The sequence below is a fragment of the Alexandromys fortis genome, unplaced genomic scaffold, assembly GCF_014885135.2.
Source record: "Alexandromys fortis isolate MF-2015 unplaced genomic scaffold, M_Fortis_MF-2015_v1.1 scaffold_57, whole genome shotgun sequence".
NCBI classification, from domain to species: Eukaryota; Metazoa; Chordata; class Mammalia; order Rodentia; family Cricetidae; genus Alexandromys; species Alexandromys fortis.
The window spans coordinates 6,422,185-6,437,412 of record NW_026067941.1 but is presented as its reverse complement, the minus strand read 5'-3'; the positions used below and the strand labels follow the sequence as shown (position 1 = coordinate 6,437,412).

The window sequence follows — 15,228 nt, the reverse complement described above, 5'->3', positions numbered from 1 at the left end:
ACCAACCTCCTCCCCTAAAGCATAGAAATAGCCATTATGCATCTTTAGTTTTCTAGAAACATCATGGCTGTCCCTAACAACAGAAAGAACAAATAAATCTGATTGGTTGGACTGAAAGGCTTGCATTGTATGTTAGTTGATAATGATGGAACACACAAGGAAAGTCCCTAATCTTTGATTTCTGATTGGTGAAAATTATAGCTATAATGTGGCAACAAATTGTTTGTGATTTGTGTGTGTGTGTGTGTGTGTGTGTGTGTGTGTGCTTATAAACCCTGATTTTGCCCCTACTTGGCACTGTCAGGAGAAACAGCATTGTCTCCTCCTTCCTTGTGGTGCACAATGAACTAGGTATAACAATCTGTATATATATCCTATGTTTAATATGTACCTATTATAGTACTAGTATATCTGGCACATAACAAATTACATAAACATAAAAATATTTAAAAGGATAAAATCTTTGAGATCTCTTAAAATCTTATTTTTTTTTTCAAACTTTTCAGTGAAATTTTATTAGGTGTTGCATCATGATTCAGGGTCCCAGAGTAGGGACCATCATATACCCAGGTCCCCCTTTACTGCAGGGGGAGGAGAGCGAACAGAGGAGAGGTGGGTGGAGCCAGGTCAGATCTTCCCAGGAAATGTGCCTTCTGCTCTGCTTTCATCCCAGGCTGAGACCCATGATATGGGGCAGAGGGACTTGTATACACGTCGGTACCACTCACACACGGAGACATCACCCCCCTTTGCGGTCATTGCCTTCTCGCAGCGGTGGAAGTCCAGATAGTTCTGCCAGCAGTTCCTGGTCTGGTTCTGGTTTGGGAAGCGGCTGTCAAAGGGGGCAGTTTTGTAGTTCTTGATTTTGGTCTTGATGTCTTCAGCCATGGTGCCAACTCCTAAAGACTGCCCTGGAGCAGCAGTAGTTCAATGTGACCCTTAAGCAAAGGCGACAATGTCCTAAAATCTTATTTTTTTAATGTGTTTCTGTGGTTGTTTGTATGTGCACCACATGCTTATATGTACCCAAGATGGCCAAAGAGGGCATCAGAATCCCTGGACCTGGAGCTACATACACGCAGTTGGGCTATCCAATTTGGGTGCCAGGAACCTCAGTCCTTTGCAGGAACAGCAATGACTTTGACCACTGAATCATCTCTCAAGCTCCCAAGAGATAACATTTTTAAATGCCACGTTAACAATGATAGCTTCTTATTAATTCCAAGTCATCAAATGCACTTAAAGCGTGGTTCCCAAACAAAGAAACTTGCTAGTTTTCAAATTCTTGATCCCATTTCCCCTTTTGGTCACTGCTCCTAAGCTTACAGTGAACTGCTAAAGTGCCTATGAGGTACCTGCTATGTCACTCTAATGCTGCTCTGCCTAGACAAATATTATCACTATCATAGCTGGGATAAGGCCTCAAGGACTGAAAGAAATCAAGGCTGGTAGAAAAACAAACCTATCAATTCCATATAGCTGATACTACAAAGCACAAATCAGATAGCAGGTAGGAATTAGTTGTATTGAATGCCTTTAATCCCAGCACTTGGAAAGCAGCAGAGGCAGGCAGATCTCTGAGTTCAAGGTCAGCTTAATATACAGAACAATTCTAGGATAGCCAGAGTTACTCACAAAATGGTTATAGCTTTCTATACAGCACATATCTCCTTGTCAGCTAATTGTGTATTTAATTCCCAGGAACACCAGGCTGTCATCTACTATGAGCAGCCCTGATTTCTCTGGGCTCTGCTTCTGTAATATCCCAAACTGGTTCAGCTCAACCTTGAGTACAGATCAAATGGAAGAACTCCTTATTTACCTGCTTCACTTTTTCTCTGAGGGGAGGAAGGAACAAACACACAAACAAAAAGGTTCAGGGTGGTCTTGAACTCATTCTCTAGTTTTAGCCTCTAAATTGCTAGGAACACAAACTGCATGCACCATCACTTCCTGCCACAATCACTTTCCATGTGTTCTGTACCATGCAATGTAGGGACTTCCAAGGCTGCTAAAACTGAGGGGCTTTTGTAAGCAACCTCCATATAGGACTTCCCATGAAGTGAGACTACATGTTTTATGACAGAGGCTTAGAAATGGTAAACCATAACCTTAAATCGTTTTATTTAAAAACAATTATCAAGTTCCATAAATCTATTTACCCAAAACACGTATAAATGATAATTTGGGAGTTTGGTAAAGCAAACTAACCAAACAAAACAAAAATAGAGATTATAATATATAAAGACCTGTAACTTCAGGACAACTGTAGTGTTTGATAAGTTGAACATTATGACAGTTATTTTTTTTTTCCCTAAACTATACAAAACTACCAATAGAGGTTGTGGCAGCCTCAACTGCTCCCTACAACTGAGAAGTATCGCATACCTAAAGTACTAAAGGCCAAACTCAGGGCTGTGCACAGCAAGTGTCCTACCACTGAGTTCAACTCCTAGCCCTTCAATCATTACGTCCAAAGTTAATTTCTAATAAAAAGTTCTATTTTTTCCCTCACCTCAATGTATCCATTGTTGTTGTTTTTATTATACACTATGACTCCCCATCTCATCTGAAGACTACTTTTTAGTGTATATCAAAAATGCAGGGCCAGAGAGGAATTTAACTTAGGTAATAACATTTGCCTTAATACGCATGTGTTTGGAGAAAAAACAAGCAAAACCCAAACCAAACCAAACCAAACCCAGGTGTCGTGACTGTAATCCCAGACAGAGGTGGGATGGGGGTGGGGGTGGGGGGTGGTGATCAGAAATCCAGGTGGTAACTGTAACCCCAGGCAAGGGGAGAGGATGGAGGATGCTGAAGGGAAAGAGCCCAAGACAAGATTTCAAAAACAGTAACAAAGACCTCCAAAAACCCTGAGCTGGAGGCTGGAGAGATGGCTGAGAAGTTAAGAGCAGCACCTACATGTTAGTTCATATACTAATCCCAGCACTCAGGAGGCAAGAGATTAAGAGTTTAATTCATAACAGTAGCAAAATTACAATTCTGAAGTAGCAAGGAAAATAATTTTATGGTTGGGGGGTCACCACAAGATGAGGAACTGTATTAAAGTGTCTAAGTAAAAGGAAGGGTGAGAAACACTGCTATAGAAGCTTCTGAAAATATATACATATATGTAAGAAATCTAAATGAAATCACAAAATAACAGGGGAGAGAATGCTCCAAAAGATTCATCAAAATGTCCCAAAATGCCAAGTGAAATCTCCAGTGTCAGGAATGGGTTACATGGTGCCAAACCATTGGCTAAAGGCGTCCCATGGAACAACCCCTCAGCCTAAACATCACTTGCTCTTGCCAAGGCTTGGTTCCTCTCTACAACCTGATGGTAAGGCCTCTAGCTGAAAACAACACTTTCTTATGTCATTGAACATGGAAAAATCTAGCAGGTGTCTAACTAGATATTTCATCTCTACTGACTAGCATTCCTGGTCTTGGCACTCTGAATTGAAACAGAGGACAAAGGTGATTGATCATCAATATCATCCAGCTACAAACCATTTAACCTATAATAATGATCTACCCACAAGATATATACTGTTGTAATATGACACCTATGTTATGACAGAAACCAACGTTAAATACTTTTTGATTGTATTTAAATCCCATTCCACGAGGTAGAATTCATACCCAATATAGCTAAAGTGAGCAGGAATATGAAACTAGATAGGTCATGTGCCTAGGGGAAAACCTAGTACTACTATTCTGCTAAAGGAACACAACAATTAAAATGACTCCTAATGATATACTGCTATAACTCATAAATCGGTACCTCCTTCAACCCACATCAGAAAGGCTTCTTGTAATCTATGGGGATTAACACAGAGTACTAAACTGGACAATGTACAGAAAGTGACTTTGAATCCCTCAGTCCTAAACGGAATGACTTCATCAAATCCTTCTCCTCAAGGCTCAGGGATCTATGCAGAAGAGACTGTAAAGATTGTAAGGGCCAGAGGTGACAGATGACTCCAAGTGTCATCTATACACAACAGGACTAATGCACATATGAACTCAGTGACTGTGGCAGCACCCACAAACCTTTACAGGGTCAAGTAAGATGCTATTTATAAACAAGAAGCTATTTACAACTGATATCTGCTGGCAAAGGGAAAAATCAGTTTTCTCCAATGGAGCATCCCTGGGTATATCAAGCATGCCCAGGAGTAGTTGGCCAACACAACATGAACTCCATGTTTTTGTTGTTAATATTCTTATTTTTTTATGAACTTTTTGCTTCATCTTTGTATTCTTTGTTGCTGTACTTGACTTTTATTTTTAATTTGTTTGATGTTTTGGTTTTTAATTGTGCTTTGAAAGAGAAAGAAAGAACATACAGTTGGTTGGGTAGGAAGGTGGGATCTGGGGGGAGTTTAGGAGGTAAAAAAACATGATCAAAATAAAAAGCCAAAGCACTTGGGTGTGTGTGGGGGGGGATTCTGCTATGACTCTGTAGCACAAGTAATAAAAATACAGAGACAAATATTGGGGTTCAACCTGAAGATCAGAAAAGCAAAACAGTCAAGCCACTAGAGAGCTCTTACCTCTAAGAAATCCTCAGACTGAAAGAGAGCAAGGTCCTATCTCATCCAGGTCTTATATTCCTCTCTAAGGCTGGGGTTAAAGGCATGCAACACCATTGCCAGACCTCTAGGGGCTTAGTTTTATTATCTTCAGGCAAGCTTTATTTATAAAACATAAATATCACATCACTATAATGACTCAGCTCCAAGGAACTAACATTAGTTAATAGATCAACTCCCCAATTGTGTCTATATTGTAAATTGTCAGTTAACAAAATTGGGAGGGCTCCAGCACAGCTCAGTAGTAGAGTGCTAGCCTAGCATTCAAGAGAGACTGGGCTTACTCTCCCAACACTGCAAAATTAAATCAAACGTCTTAGAGGTGGGAGAACACGGATGGGACTGGAGAGATAGATGCCTCATCAGTTAAGAGGGCCTGCTACTCCTTTAAAGATTGGTTCCTAGCACCCATCAGCAACTCACAACTGCTTCTAACTACAGCTCCAAGGGATCTGACAGCCTCTTCTGGCCTCTACAGGTACTCACAGCTTGCCACCAAGCCTGGTTATGAGGGATCTCAATCCTCCTGAGACTACATGATGGGAGAGGAAAACTTCCAAATGTAAGTCATGAGAGATGCAAGAACACAAAATGTTAAAACTAACAAAATCTTTAATAGCTAGATGTTATGGTTCACAACTGTAATCCTAGCTAGCAGTTGTGAGTCTTGGGCAGGAAGATCAATCACTACAGATCCAATCAAGGGCAGCCTGGGTTAGAAAGAACTTACTTTAAATAATAAGTAACCTTAAGCCTTTACACAGGGTTCATTTTGTCTTTTCCTTAGTATAAAAAGGTGTTTTTATTTAAACGTTTCCTTTTCTTTTCACTTGTTTGTTTCTGACATGGTTTCTCTGTGATAACAATCCTGGCTGTCCTGAAACTCACTCTGTAGACCACGCACACGTTATACACACATACATACAAGCAAAACACACATTAAGAAGAACATGGGGGAGGGGGAACAAAAAGAAACCTTAAAATATGCCTAAGAATTAAGAACTGGTGGCTTCATGGTAATGTGTGATTTTATTCACAAGGCTTATTCCCCAGCATAAGTATTACATACACATAGAACTTAAGAACTAAGACTTATCTGGGCCTGATAGAGCATGCCATGCCTTTGAAACCAACACTCAGGAGGCAGAGGCCAGTCAGGGTTTACATAGTGAGTCGTGTCTCAAAAACAAGCAAGAAATAAGATTTTCCAGACAGTGTTGGTGCATGCCTTTAACTCCAGCACTCAGGAAGCAGAGGCAGGCGGCTCTCTCATTGAGTTCAAGGCCAGCCTGGTCTATAAAATGAGTTCCAATACAACCAGGACTACACAGAGAAACCCTATCTTGAAAAACAAACAAACAGAAGAATAAGATTTAAGTTATACTTTACTACCTTTCCAGTAAATAAGCCTCTTTGAAACAAGTTACAATGAATGATCGGATATTCCACCTCACCTGCAACCCTAATAAAGTAGCCCAAGTTTCTTTCACAGATGGCGAACAAGGGCAAGTAACTCAAGGATCAGACAAATGGGCAGTTTATTATGAATAGCAATAGCATAAACTTGAGTGTTCTGTGAGACGGTAAGGGAGTGCAGAGGTTCCTCCATCTATTATCTTTGCAGAAGCCATTTTAGGTTTGACTAGAATTTGACCTCCTTGACAGAAAGCCCAGTGGAAAATTACTAAACTCAATTCTAGGAACTTGAGACCAAGATGCCCCAGCTAATTTATGCCTGGTCCATCTGAAGAGATGGATATGCTGCCTCCTTTTGTTCTGACTGGACCAATGAGAAATGTGAAAGGGGCTACAGAAAAATGGTTCTCCTTGGAGAGGCCAGGAGTTGATGCTATTACATCTGGTCCTTTCTCTCCCACTTACACAGTGAGTGCCTCTGGCTATGGGGAGGCCAGACAGGCTTTGTCTGAGGCTGTGAGGCCATTATCTGCTCTCCCCTTGAGGGAAGTGAAGTGGTCCCTTTCTCCACCAGTGATTTATATAATCAAGAAGACCCAAAACCCTCCCTTTTAGGACAGGACTTCATCAGTATGTCGGAGATTTTATACACACAAGATGACTTGGGGTAATTGCCAGGACCTCCTGGCTACCCTGACTATAGCCAAGGATACCCAAATCTGGGCTGAAAAGTAGTAGGCTCTGGGGCTGGGTAGATGTACTGTAAAAATGGACTTTGCAAACTCCATTTTAAAGAAGGGGTTTCATCTTAGGCTATATAATGAGCAGGGGAGAGGGGCTGATCTCAGCTCTAGAAATATGCTGCAATAGTGGAAATTGAAGGGATACCCTAAGACATCAACAATTAAGGAGAAGAGTCATAAAATTTAACGAGGTCCAGATGTTCCTAGGAGACATCCTGTCCTTGAAGATACCTTGCCAGTAATTTATAGCTGTTAGTGTTTTGTGCCCCAAAACTGACCAATGGTTTCAGAAACTACCTTATCCTATGCCCTACTTACCCAATCCCAAGATGATAGGACATGAACTCCCCTGATTATGGCGTTTCCCCTTTAAAAGTTCTCTCTTCCCCAGGTTCATGGCCATACTACGCTGGGGTGCTGAAAAGGGGTGATTCTAACTCAAGTTTTTACATTAAAGACCCTCATGGAACTTGCACTGGAAACCAGGCTCTGTGAATTCATTTGGAGGTCCATAATTTAGGCGTAACAGAGAGAACCTTCTACTTTGTGAACCCTCCCATCAACTGGACTCAGTTGGGACTCTAATACCAATGAAGGTAAGGAGGTACTGGAAACTTCTTGCCAAACATCATTGTGAGGATTAAAAGTGGCAGCCATAAACCCTACCAACTTATCCAAGGTAGGTTAGGATACTCAAGAGCCTGATGACAAAATTGCCCGCTGAGTTACTGGAAAGGCCCTGTGAGGCATAGAGGTTGTTTACCTCCATAAACCTAGATGCCCCAGATAACTGGTGAGCCACTAATATTACTGTTGTCATGTAGTTGTTCCCAAATAAGAAGGAAGTTGCAGAAATTAGAGGGTGTGATAGTATGAATGTAATTGGCCCCCATAGGCCCATAGGGAGTGGCAATATTAGAAGGTGAGGCTTTGTTGGAGTAGGTGTGGCCTTATTGGCTGAAGTGTGTCACTGCGGAGGTTTCCTATGCTCAAGATACTGCTCAGTGTCTGAATCCTGTTGCCTTCTGAGCAAGATGTAGCCAGTACAATGTCTGCTGATGCTCCCCACCATGATGATAATCGACTGAGCCTTTGAACTGTAAGCTGCCACCTCAATTAAATGTTTTCTTTTATAAGAGTTGCTGTGATGGTGTCTCTTCACGGCAACAGAAATCCTAACTAAGACAAAGGGATCTGAAGGGATGAACAGATGTCAACTTTTCAAAGATAGGAAAATAAGCTCTCCCATGTGGTGATGGCTGCCCTTAGAGAAACAGATGAGAGGAAACAGACCAGGAGAAAGGATTAAAAAACTCACCAACATTGTTTGATGAAGCCCCAAGAATGGAATTTAGACAAAAATATCCAAAAGCAGTGTATACTCCAGTGTATAGATGGCCTCCTCATATCTTTGGCCATTGAGGAGGAATGTAGACAGGCAACAGAAGGCCTTTAGAATCCCTCTAAGCCCTAGGGTACAGAGTCTCAACCAAGAAGGTTCAGCTGTGTATCCCTCAGGTCATATAACTAACTAGGCTACAACCTAGAGGAAGGAAAGCATTTGCTGCCCTACAATGTATTTCAGCCATCCTGCAAATCCTTGCTCCCACGTCGAGAAAACAAGTACAGGAATTCCTAGGGGAATTGGGTATTAGAGGTTACGAAAATGGATTTGCTGAGATAGCCAAGCCCTTTTACGTCAGCACAAGAGGCACAAAACTTTTGGAATGAACTGAGACTAAGCAGAGGGCCTTCTTCGAAGTCTTGAAAAAGGTCCCTGGCCCTTCCAGACGTTTACTAAGCCCTTCTACTTGTGGATGTGGATGGAGCTGGAGGCATTCCCAAAAGGGACCTCATGAAAACTCTGGGACCCTGGAAAAGACTGGTGGCCTATTTGTCCAAGAGACTTGATCCAGTTGCAGCTGGATGACCAGCATGTATAAGAGATATAGTTGCCACCACCCTGCTGGTAAAAGCAGCTGACAAATTAATTTTACTTAGGGCAAGAACTGTTCCTGGCAACCCCAAATTCTATTGAGGCCCTCTTGGGGAACCCAAAAGATATCTAATGCCTGGAGTGGCGTGAGGGGACCCAATACAAAGTCCTGCTTCTGGATCAACCCTGCATGTCAGCCCTCGACTCAGTCTCCTGTGGGATGATGACTGGACAGAACCTCTGCATGACTGTCTTGAAGTGACAGACTGTGACAAACTTAATCTAGTCTATCAGGCCTGATCTGACTAATGTCCCAATGGTGACACCAGATGGGAGCAGTTTCCTTCAAGATGGTATCAGGTATGGAGGAGTAGCAGTAGTGACCCAAGATAAGACTATCTAGGCACAATCTTTAAGTAGGAGAACCTCAGCTCAACAAGCTGAGCTTTTAGCTTTGACCCAAGCATTCTACTGGGGGAAAGACTATGCTGTCCCCATACACACTGACAGGCAATATGCTTTCACCATGGCCCAGGGAAAAGAGAACTTTTTCAGCAGAGAAAGTAACCAAAAACAGAGAAGAAATCTTAGCCCTATTAGAAGCTATCTAGTTACCCAAGAGGGTAGCCACTGTCCATTGCAAAGGACACCACAAAGAAGATTCCACAGAAACCAGAGATAATAGAGCAGCTGACTTGGCTGCCCAGGAAGTAGCCCTAGAAGCATTATGGCCTCTCCAAGTCTTAGATGTCCTGCCAGAGCCCAGCTTATGAGACCACTCATAATGCACACCAGCAGAGACTGCCTCTGAAAACAAGAACTAGCCATACAGGATAAAGGATGGCAAGTGTTGCTGAATGGCAGATCCATCCTTCCCATGAGTTTGGGAAGATGATGGGTTATGGACCGCCACCAAACCACCCACCTAGGAGTCACGAAAACTGTTGAATTCCTCAGACCCAGGGATTATGTTCCCAATTTGAAAGTTTAATTAAATACATCACTTTAGATGTGCCACTTGTACTCAGGCAAACCCCAACAGGAGAAGATCCCACAGAGGATCCAGGCTTGAGGAAATGAGTCTGGGGAACATTTGGAGTTAGACTTATTTTGGCTATAAATATTTGCTGGTGTCTGTAGACACCTTCTCGAGATGGCCCACCCTACCCAAACAGAGAGTGCTCCAATAGTTACTGAGAAACTTCTTCAGAAAATAAATCCTAGGTTGAACTGCCCCTAGCTTTGGGGGCCAGCAATAACCTTGCCAAAGAGTCTGAAATTCTGAGAAAGGTATTAATTGGAAATTGTACTGTGAATATAGGTTAGAGCTCAGGTCAGGAAGAAAGGATGAATAAAACTCTTAAAGAGACTCCGACTAAACTGATCCTGGAAACTGGTGATCCTCCCTTTGCCCTGCTCAGGGCCCACTGTACACCTTACTAGAAGGGAATTACTTCTTTTTGAAATTATGTTTGGGGAACTACTTCCCATCTTCCCCAAACCCTGAACTATTCTCCAAACAGAAATGTCTAATCATTGCCTTCTCAAATACTTGTAGGCTTAGCAGGGACTTGCCAGGCCATTGACCAGACTGTGAAGAAAATCTGCCCACCAGTTCCTGCCAGACTTGGTTTGGATAAAGGACCCTGGAAACTGAAACTGTACGGAAGGGACTCTATCCAGCCATCCTCACCACTCCAACTGCAGTCCAGCCAGGCGGTGGTGGCACACACCTTTAATTCCAGCACTCCCAGCACTGGGGAGACCGAGGTAGGTGGATCTCTGTGAGTTCGAGACCAGCCTGGTCTACAAGAGCTAGTTCCAAAAAAAAAAAAAAGCTAGTTCCAGGACAGGCTCCAAAGCTACAGAGAAACCCTGTCTCAAAAAACAAAATAAGTAAATAAATTAATAATAAAAAATAATCCAACTGCAGTACAAGTAGCTGGTGTCATCCCTTGGAGTCATCACTCCAAACTAAAAAATAAAGAGCCACTAAGTAAGGTCAATGACAGATGGACTGTCACTTGGACCTCAGACTCCTTAAGACTCCTCAGACTGACCAGTTTACTAACTCAGGATACACTATTCCTATCAGCCCCAAACATAGACATGGGAACTCAGAAAAATCAGGGATAAGGCTCTCTCATGTCCCTTCCAGGGTTAAAACAATGTGAATCTATCAGGTTGTGAAGACTAGCTAGAAAAAAGGCCTTCAGGAATTACAAATTTTATATATACCCTACTAATGTTGCCCTGCCAAGGACAATGTATCTACCTGCATATTGTCCTCAATTTATAATCTTGCTGATTCTTCACCTTACAATAGGCTTACTCAAACACCCAAGTGAACCAATATTTGCCCAGAAGACAGTATATTCTTTCATGCCCCTGAAGCTCCCTACCTGACTTGCTCGATTAAACATGCCTCCTCTAACTCACTGAAAAGTCACACCCCTAACTCTATATATACTGGTCTATGTTATCCTGTACATATATGCCTATAATGGAGAAGAGAGGAAAGCTCAACCTGGCCTTGTCTCAATGTTAAAGGTTAAACAGGTCCCAATTCTAGTAGGGACAGGAACAGCCAGGGAAGCTGCCATAGGCACCTCAGCCTTGATTGTCAGGAATCAAAACTTTAGGGAACTCGGTTCCCAGATACTCTCAGACTTACATCATTTGAAGAAATCTATTTCTAGGCTAGAGAACCAAGTTGCCTCCCTTGCAGAGGTAGTCCTACAGAATTGAAGGAGGCTAGATCTACCTTTTTTTATGAAACATGGCAAGGTTTTGGGAGAAACTTTCCAGTTTCTGTGTCAACCAATCAGGGATAATTAGGAAAACCTTGCCGTGGTCAGGGAAAACCTTAAAGAAGGGAGACACAGATCAGATAATCGTTATCAGTTCCTTGTTTACCTGGTCCCCAAGGATGACCACCCTACTATCAGCATTAGCCTGTTGATTCTTATTAGATTCAGCTAACTGTGGGACCCTGCATCCTCAACTTCATGGCCAATATATCAGAGAATAAACTGTTAAGCTACTGGCTCTTAAACCAGCCATGCCTGGGCTAGAACAGGTCAAGTCACTGTTTCAACTCATGCCCACAGAACCAACCAGGGAAGGTGACAGGGCAAGATAGTGCAGAGGTTCCTCTAAATCTTGTATTATTGCTCAGGCCATTTGGGGCTTTTTGAAGTTTGGCCTCCTTTTGAAGAATCTTGTGGAAAATTACCAAACTCTTCTAAGAACCTGATGTCAAGATGCCCAGCTAATTTATGTTGGCTTCTGTTAAACGGTCTGCTTGTGCAAAGCTCCTCCTCCAGCAAACTGCCTATCTCAGCTTCTGTGAACCTGCTTGTTTGTACTACCCCCCACCCCCACACACTCCCCTCAACTTTGCCAGGCAAGGTAACACGATATGGTTTTTGCCTTTAAAAGCTGCTTGCTCAGCTGGGCAGTCTTTAAGCCCAACACTTGGGAGACTGAGGCAGGCAGATCTCTGAGTCAGAGGCTCCAAAGCAACACAGAGAAATCCTGTATCGAGAGGGAGAAAAAAAAAAAAAAGCTCTTTGAGCTATAAAGCAGTGGTTCTCAACCTTCCTAAGCTGTAACTCTTTAATACCGTTCACCATGTTGTGGGAACCCCCCAACCACAAAATGCTTTTGTAGCTACTCCATAAGTCTAAGTTTGCTACTGTTATGAATTACAATGCGACCCCTATGAAAGGGTAGTAAGGGTGGATCTTAACTCACAGGTTGAGAACACAGGTTACATTTGCACCCTAAATACCTAGGTGTAGTCCCAGTCAACTGATATAAAAGCCTTCAATTGCCTATAGATTATGTCTAAGTGGTCTCTGGTGGGCTCCGCATAACAATAGAGACCCATGGAAAATAGTTTCCTATAACTAAAGACTGTTCTAAGATCTAAGTGAGTCTAAGACAACAATCCAAGCCCGCAACTGCATCCCGACCTAGTGTAATTATTTAACTTATTAACTCAAAGGAGTTATTCCCAAGCAGATGTTAAAAGTGACTAGCCATTAGGTATGATGGCTAATGCCTGTGCCCCTCATGCCCTTCACGCTGGAGAGGCTGAGGCGGGAAAACTGCTAGTTGTGAACAAGTCTGGGCTGCTACAAAAGCCAAACAACACACACACACACACACCAGGAAACAAAAAACCACGAACAGAAACAGATTTCTTTTTTCCCGTTACTTCGTATTTCTAAAAGACATCAATCTGCCCAAATATTTGCAGTATTAAGTTAAAAGCTTCAAGCGTTCTCACAAATAAAAACATTCTTCTTTAAATGCTTTAAACCTGTTAACATAAGCAATGGGAACTACCTGTCAAAAATTAATTACTAAGTAACACCACAAAAGAGAAAGTAACTTCCAACTTCTGCGTACAAAACACTTTGGAAGTCTATTTACTTTCTGTCCTTTATAGTGTCGCTCAAAATAAGATCTCCGAAAGCGGCAGACAACAAAACTCCTTCTCCCGGTTCCTTTGTCCCCTAACGGAGGGGCTAAAGGAGAGGGAACTCATTAAGGTAAAGGAGCCCCGAACGCGCAAGATTCGAAAAAGGCGGTCACCAATCTGCAATCAATCATCAAAGAAACTCTCCATCACTTCATCTCCATCCCTTCCTCCCCCTCTCCCGGTGCTCGCAGAACCCGGGTGGACACAAGCTGATCCGGATCATAGGCACCCGGACAAAGCTTCGCGGAGGCAGCGGGGAGCTGCAAACTCGCCGCAGTCGTCAGAGCGCCTCAAAAGTGAGGGACCGCCAAGTCGCTCGGCCAGCCGGGGGCCCTCTTCTCTCCTCCCCAGTCGCGTGACAGCGGGTCGCGCCCGCCACCTCGCGGGCCCCTCTCACCTTGGGTAGCGAATGGCGAAGGACCACCGGCCGGGGAGCCCGGGGCGGGGGCGGGGACCGGCGCGGGTGGAGGGGTCTCTGCCGAGCCCAGCGCGGGCGCCGTCAGCATGAGGTAGCGCTGGGGCGCGGGCAGGCAGCGCTGGCAGAACGAGTGCAGGCAGGGCAGCAGCTTGGGCGCTCGGCTCTGGATGTTCTGGTGGCACACGGCGCAAGTGTCCAACAGGTTGAGCCGGGCTGCCTCGCCGCCGTTCTCGGAGTCCGGGCCCTGCCGGCTCTCGGCCTCGTTCTCCCCGCTCGGGGCCGCCGCTGCGGGGCCCCCGGTCGGAGCCGCCGCCGCCGCCGCCGCCGCCTTCTCCACAGCCACCTCCATTGTCCTGCGGCCGCCGCCGGGGAAGCGGGAGCGCGCTCACCGCCCGCCGCCCCCGACGACCTCCGCCGCCTCCCCGCTTCTCCTCCTCAAGAGAGGCCGCGGGGACTCGCGGAGGGAGCGCAGGGAGGAAGCCGCCACCCGAGTGGCGCGGCCGGAAGGCGCGGAGCTGTCAACGGGGACCGGTTCCCGCACCGCGACGCCGCCGCGCGGGCCGGCAGGCAAACCGCCGCGGAGACGCTCGAATCCGCCCAGCGCGCCCTCCCGCGCCCAGCAGCCTTTCTCTCGGGCCCCTTGGACCACCGCGGGCCCCGCCCCCACCTCCCTCTCCCAGCAACCGCGGCGACAGCCAGCGGCGCGCCAGCCAATGGCCGCCGCGCCTGCCAGGGGGGCGGGGCCTGCGGGAGCCCGCGAGGCTCGGACGGCCCCCGCGGGAGGCTGGGAGTGGGCGGGGCCAGCCCCTCTCCGGACGCCGAGAGCTGCAGCCGCTGATTGGCTCGCTGTGTGTGTCTCGGCTCTGAAGATAGTAAAGGGATCGTTTGTTAAGGAGCCTGAGAAGGCGCCTGGTTCGGCCCGCAGCTGTGGCCCCGCCTAAGGGGCGGGGCTCTCCACCTTGTCTCCCAGCCTGGTTAATTAAGAAACTGCTTGGAAAACTGCTCTTACTACACAAGACGCGAACCGTGAGAGGAGAGTAGAGAGTAGATCGTGGGAGGGTCATGGGAGGATGAAGGAGTAGTAAATAACGTGCAGATGAGAAAAGAACCAAAACACGTTGTGCAAGCCAAGCACACAGACATTGTGTGAAAGGGGAGCGTGCAGGCAGCTTGAATTTTTTGTGGCCCTGAATTCGTCTCTTTGATGAATGAATGAGATTGAAGTATAGGGAGAGAAATTACAAAAACGTCGGAATTTTAAAAAAACTACCCCGATGGAAAAAGGTGAAATTAATTTTGCTTCTTAAATTAATAAAAGCAGTTAATTCAAGGATTGAATAAAAGAATTGCAAATGTCTTAACTAAGTGAATATTGAACTATTTAAAACCCCCGACGTGGTGACACACACCTATTCTCCTAATACTCAGAGGCTGAGGCAGAGGAATTACTACAAATTCAAGATCATCCTAGGTTATAGTCAGTGTAAAACCCTGTCTAGAGCCGGATGGTGGTGGCGCACGCCTTTAATCCCAGCACTCGGGAGGCAGAGGCAGGCGGATCTCTGTGAGTTCGAGACCAGCCTGGTCTACAAGAGCTAGTTCCAGGACAGGCTCCAAAACCACAG

General features: G+C 45.0%; 2 protein-coding genes across 5 annotated transcripts in view; both read right to left on the bottom strand.

Annotated features, from left to right (window-relative positions):
• Trim24 (tripartite motif containing 24) overlaps positions 1 to 14,303 on the bottom strand; it is a 104,751-nt gene extending 90,448 nt beyond the window's left edge. For 2 of the 4 annotated variants that reach the window (XM_050147902.1, XM_050147905.1), the window contains exon 1: positions 13,583 to 14,302. In XM_050147902.1, the coding sequence (XP_050003859.1) occupies positions 13,583 to 13,952 (370 nt within the window). In that variant the 5' untranslated portion in view covers positions 13,953 to 14,302. Of the gene's footprint in view, positions 1 to 13,582 lie in introns of all 4 variants that reach the window. The other 2 variants (XM_050147903.1, XM_050147904.1) reach the window with 2 other exon arrangements.
• Positions 533 to 954, bottom strand: LOC126505161 (cytochrome c oxidase subunit 6B1-like). Its single transcript, XM_050147914.1, has one exon. It carries the CDS (start codon positions 886 to 888, stop codon positions 628 to 630), a length of 261 nt encoding a protein of 86 aa, XP_050003871.1. The 5' UTR covers positions 889 to 954; the 3' UTR covers positions 533 to 627.
• Positions 14,304 to 15,228: the final 925 nt, after the last annotated feature.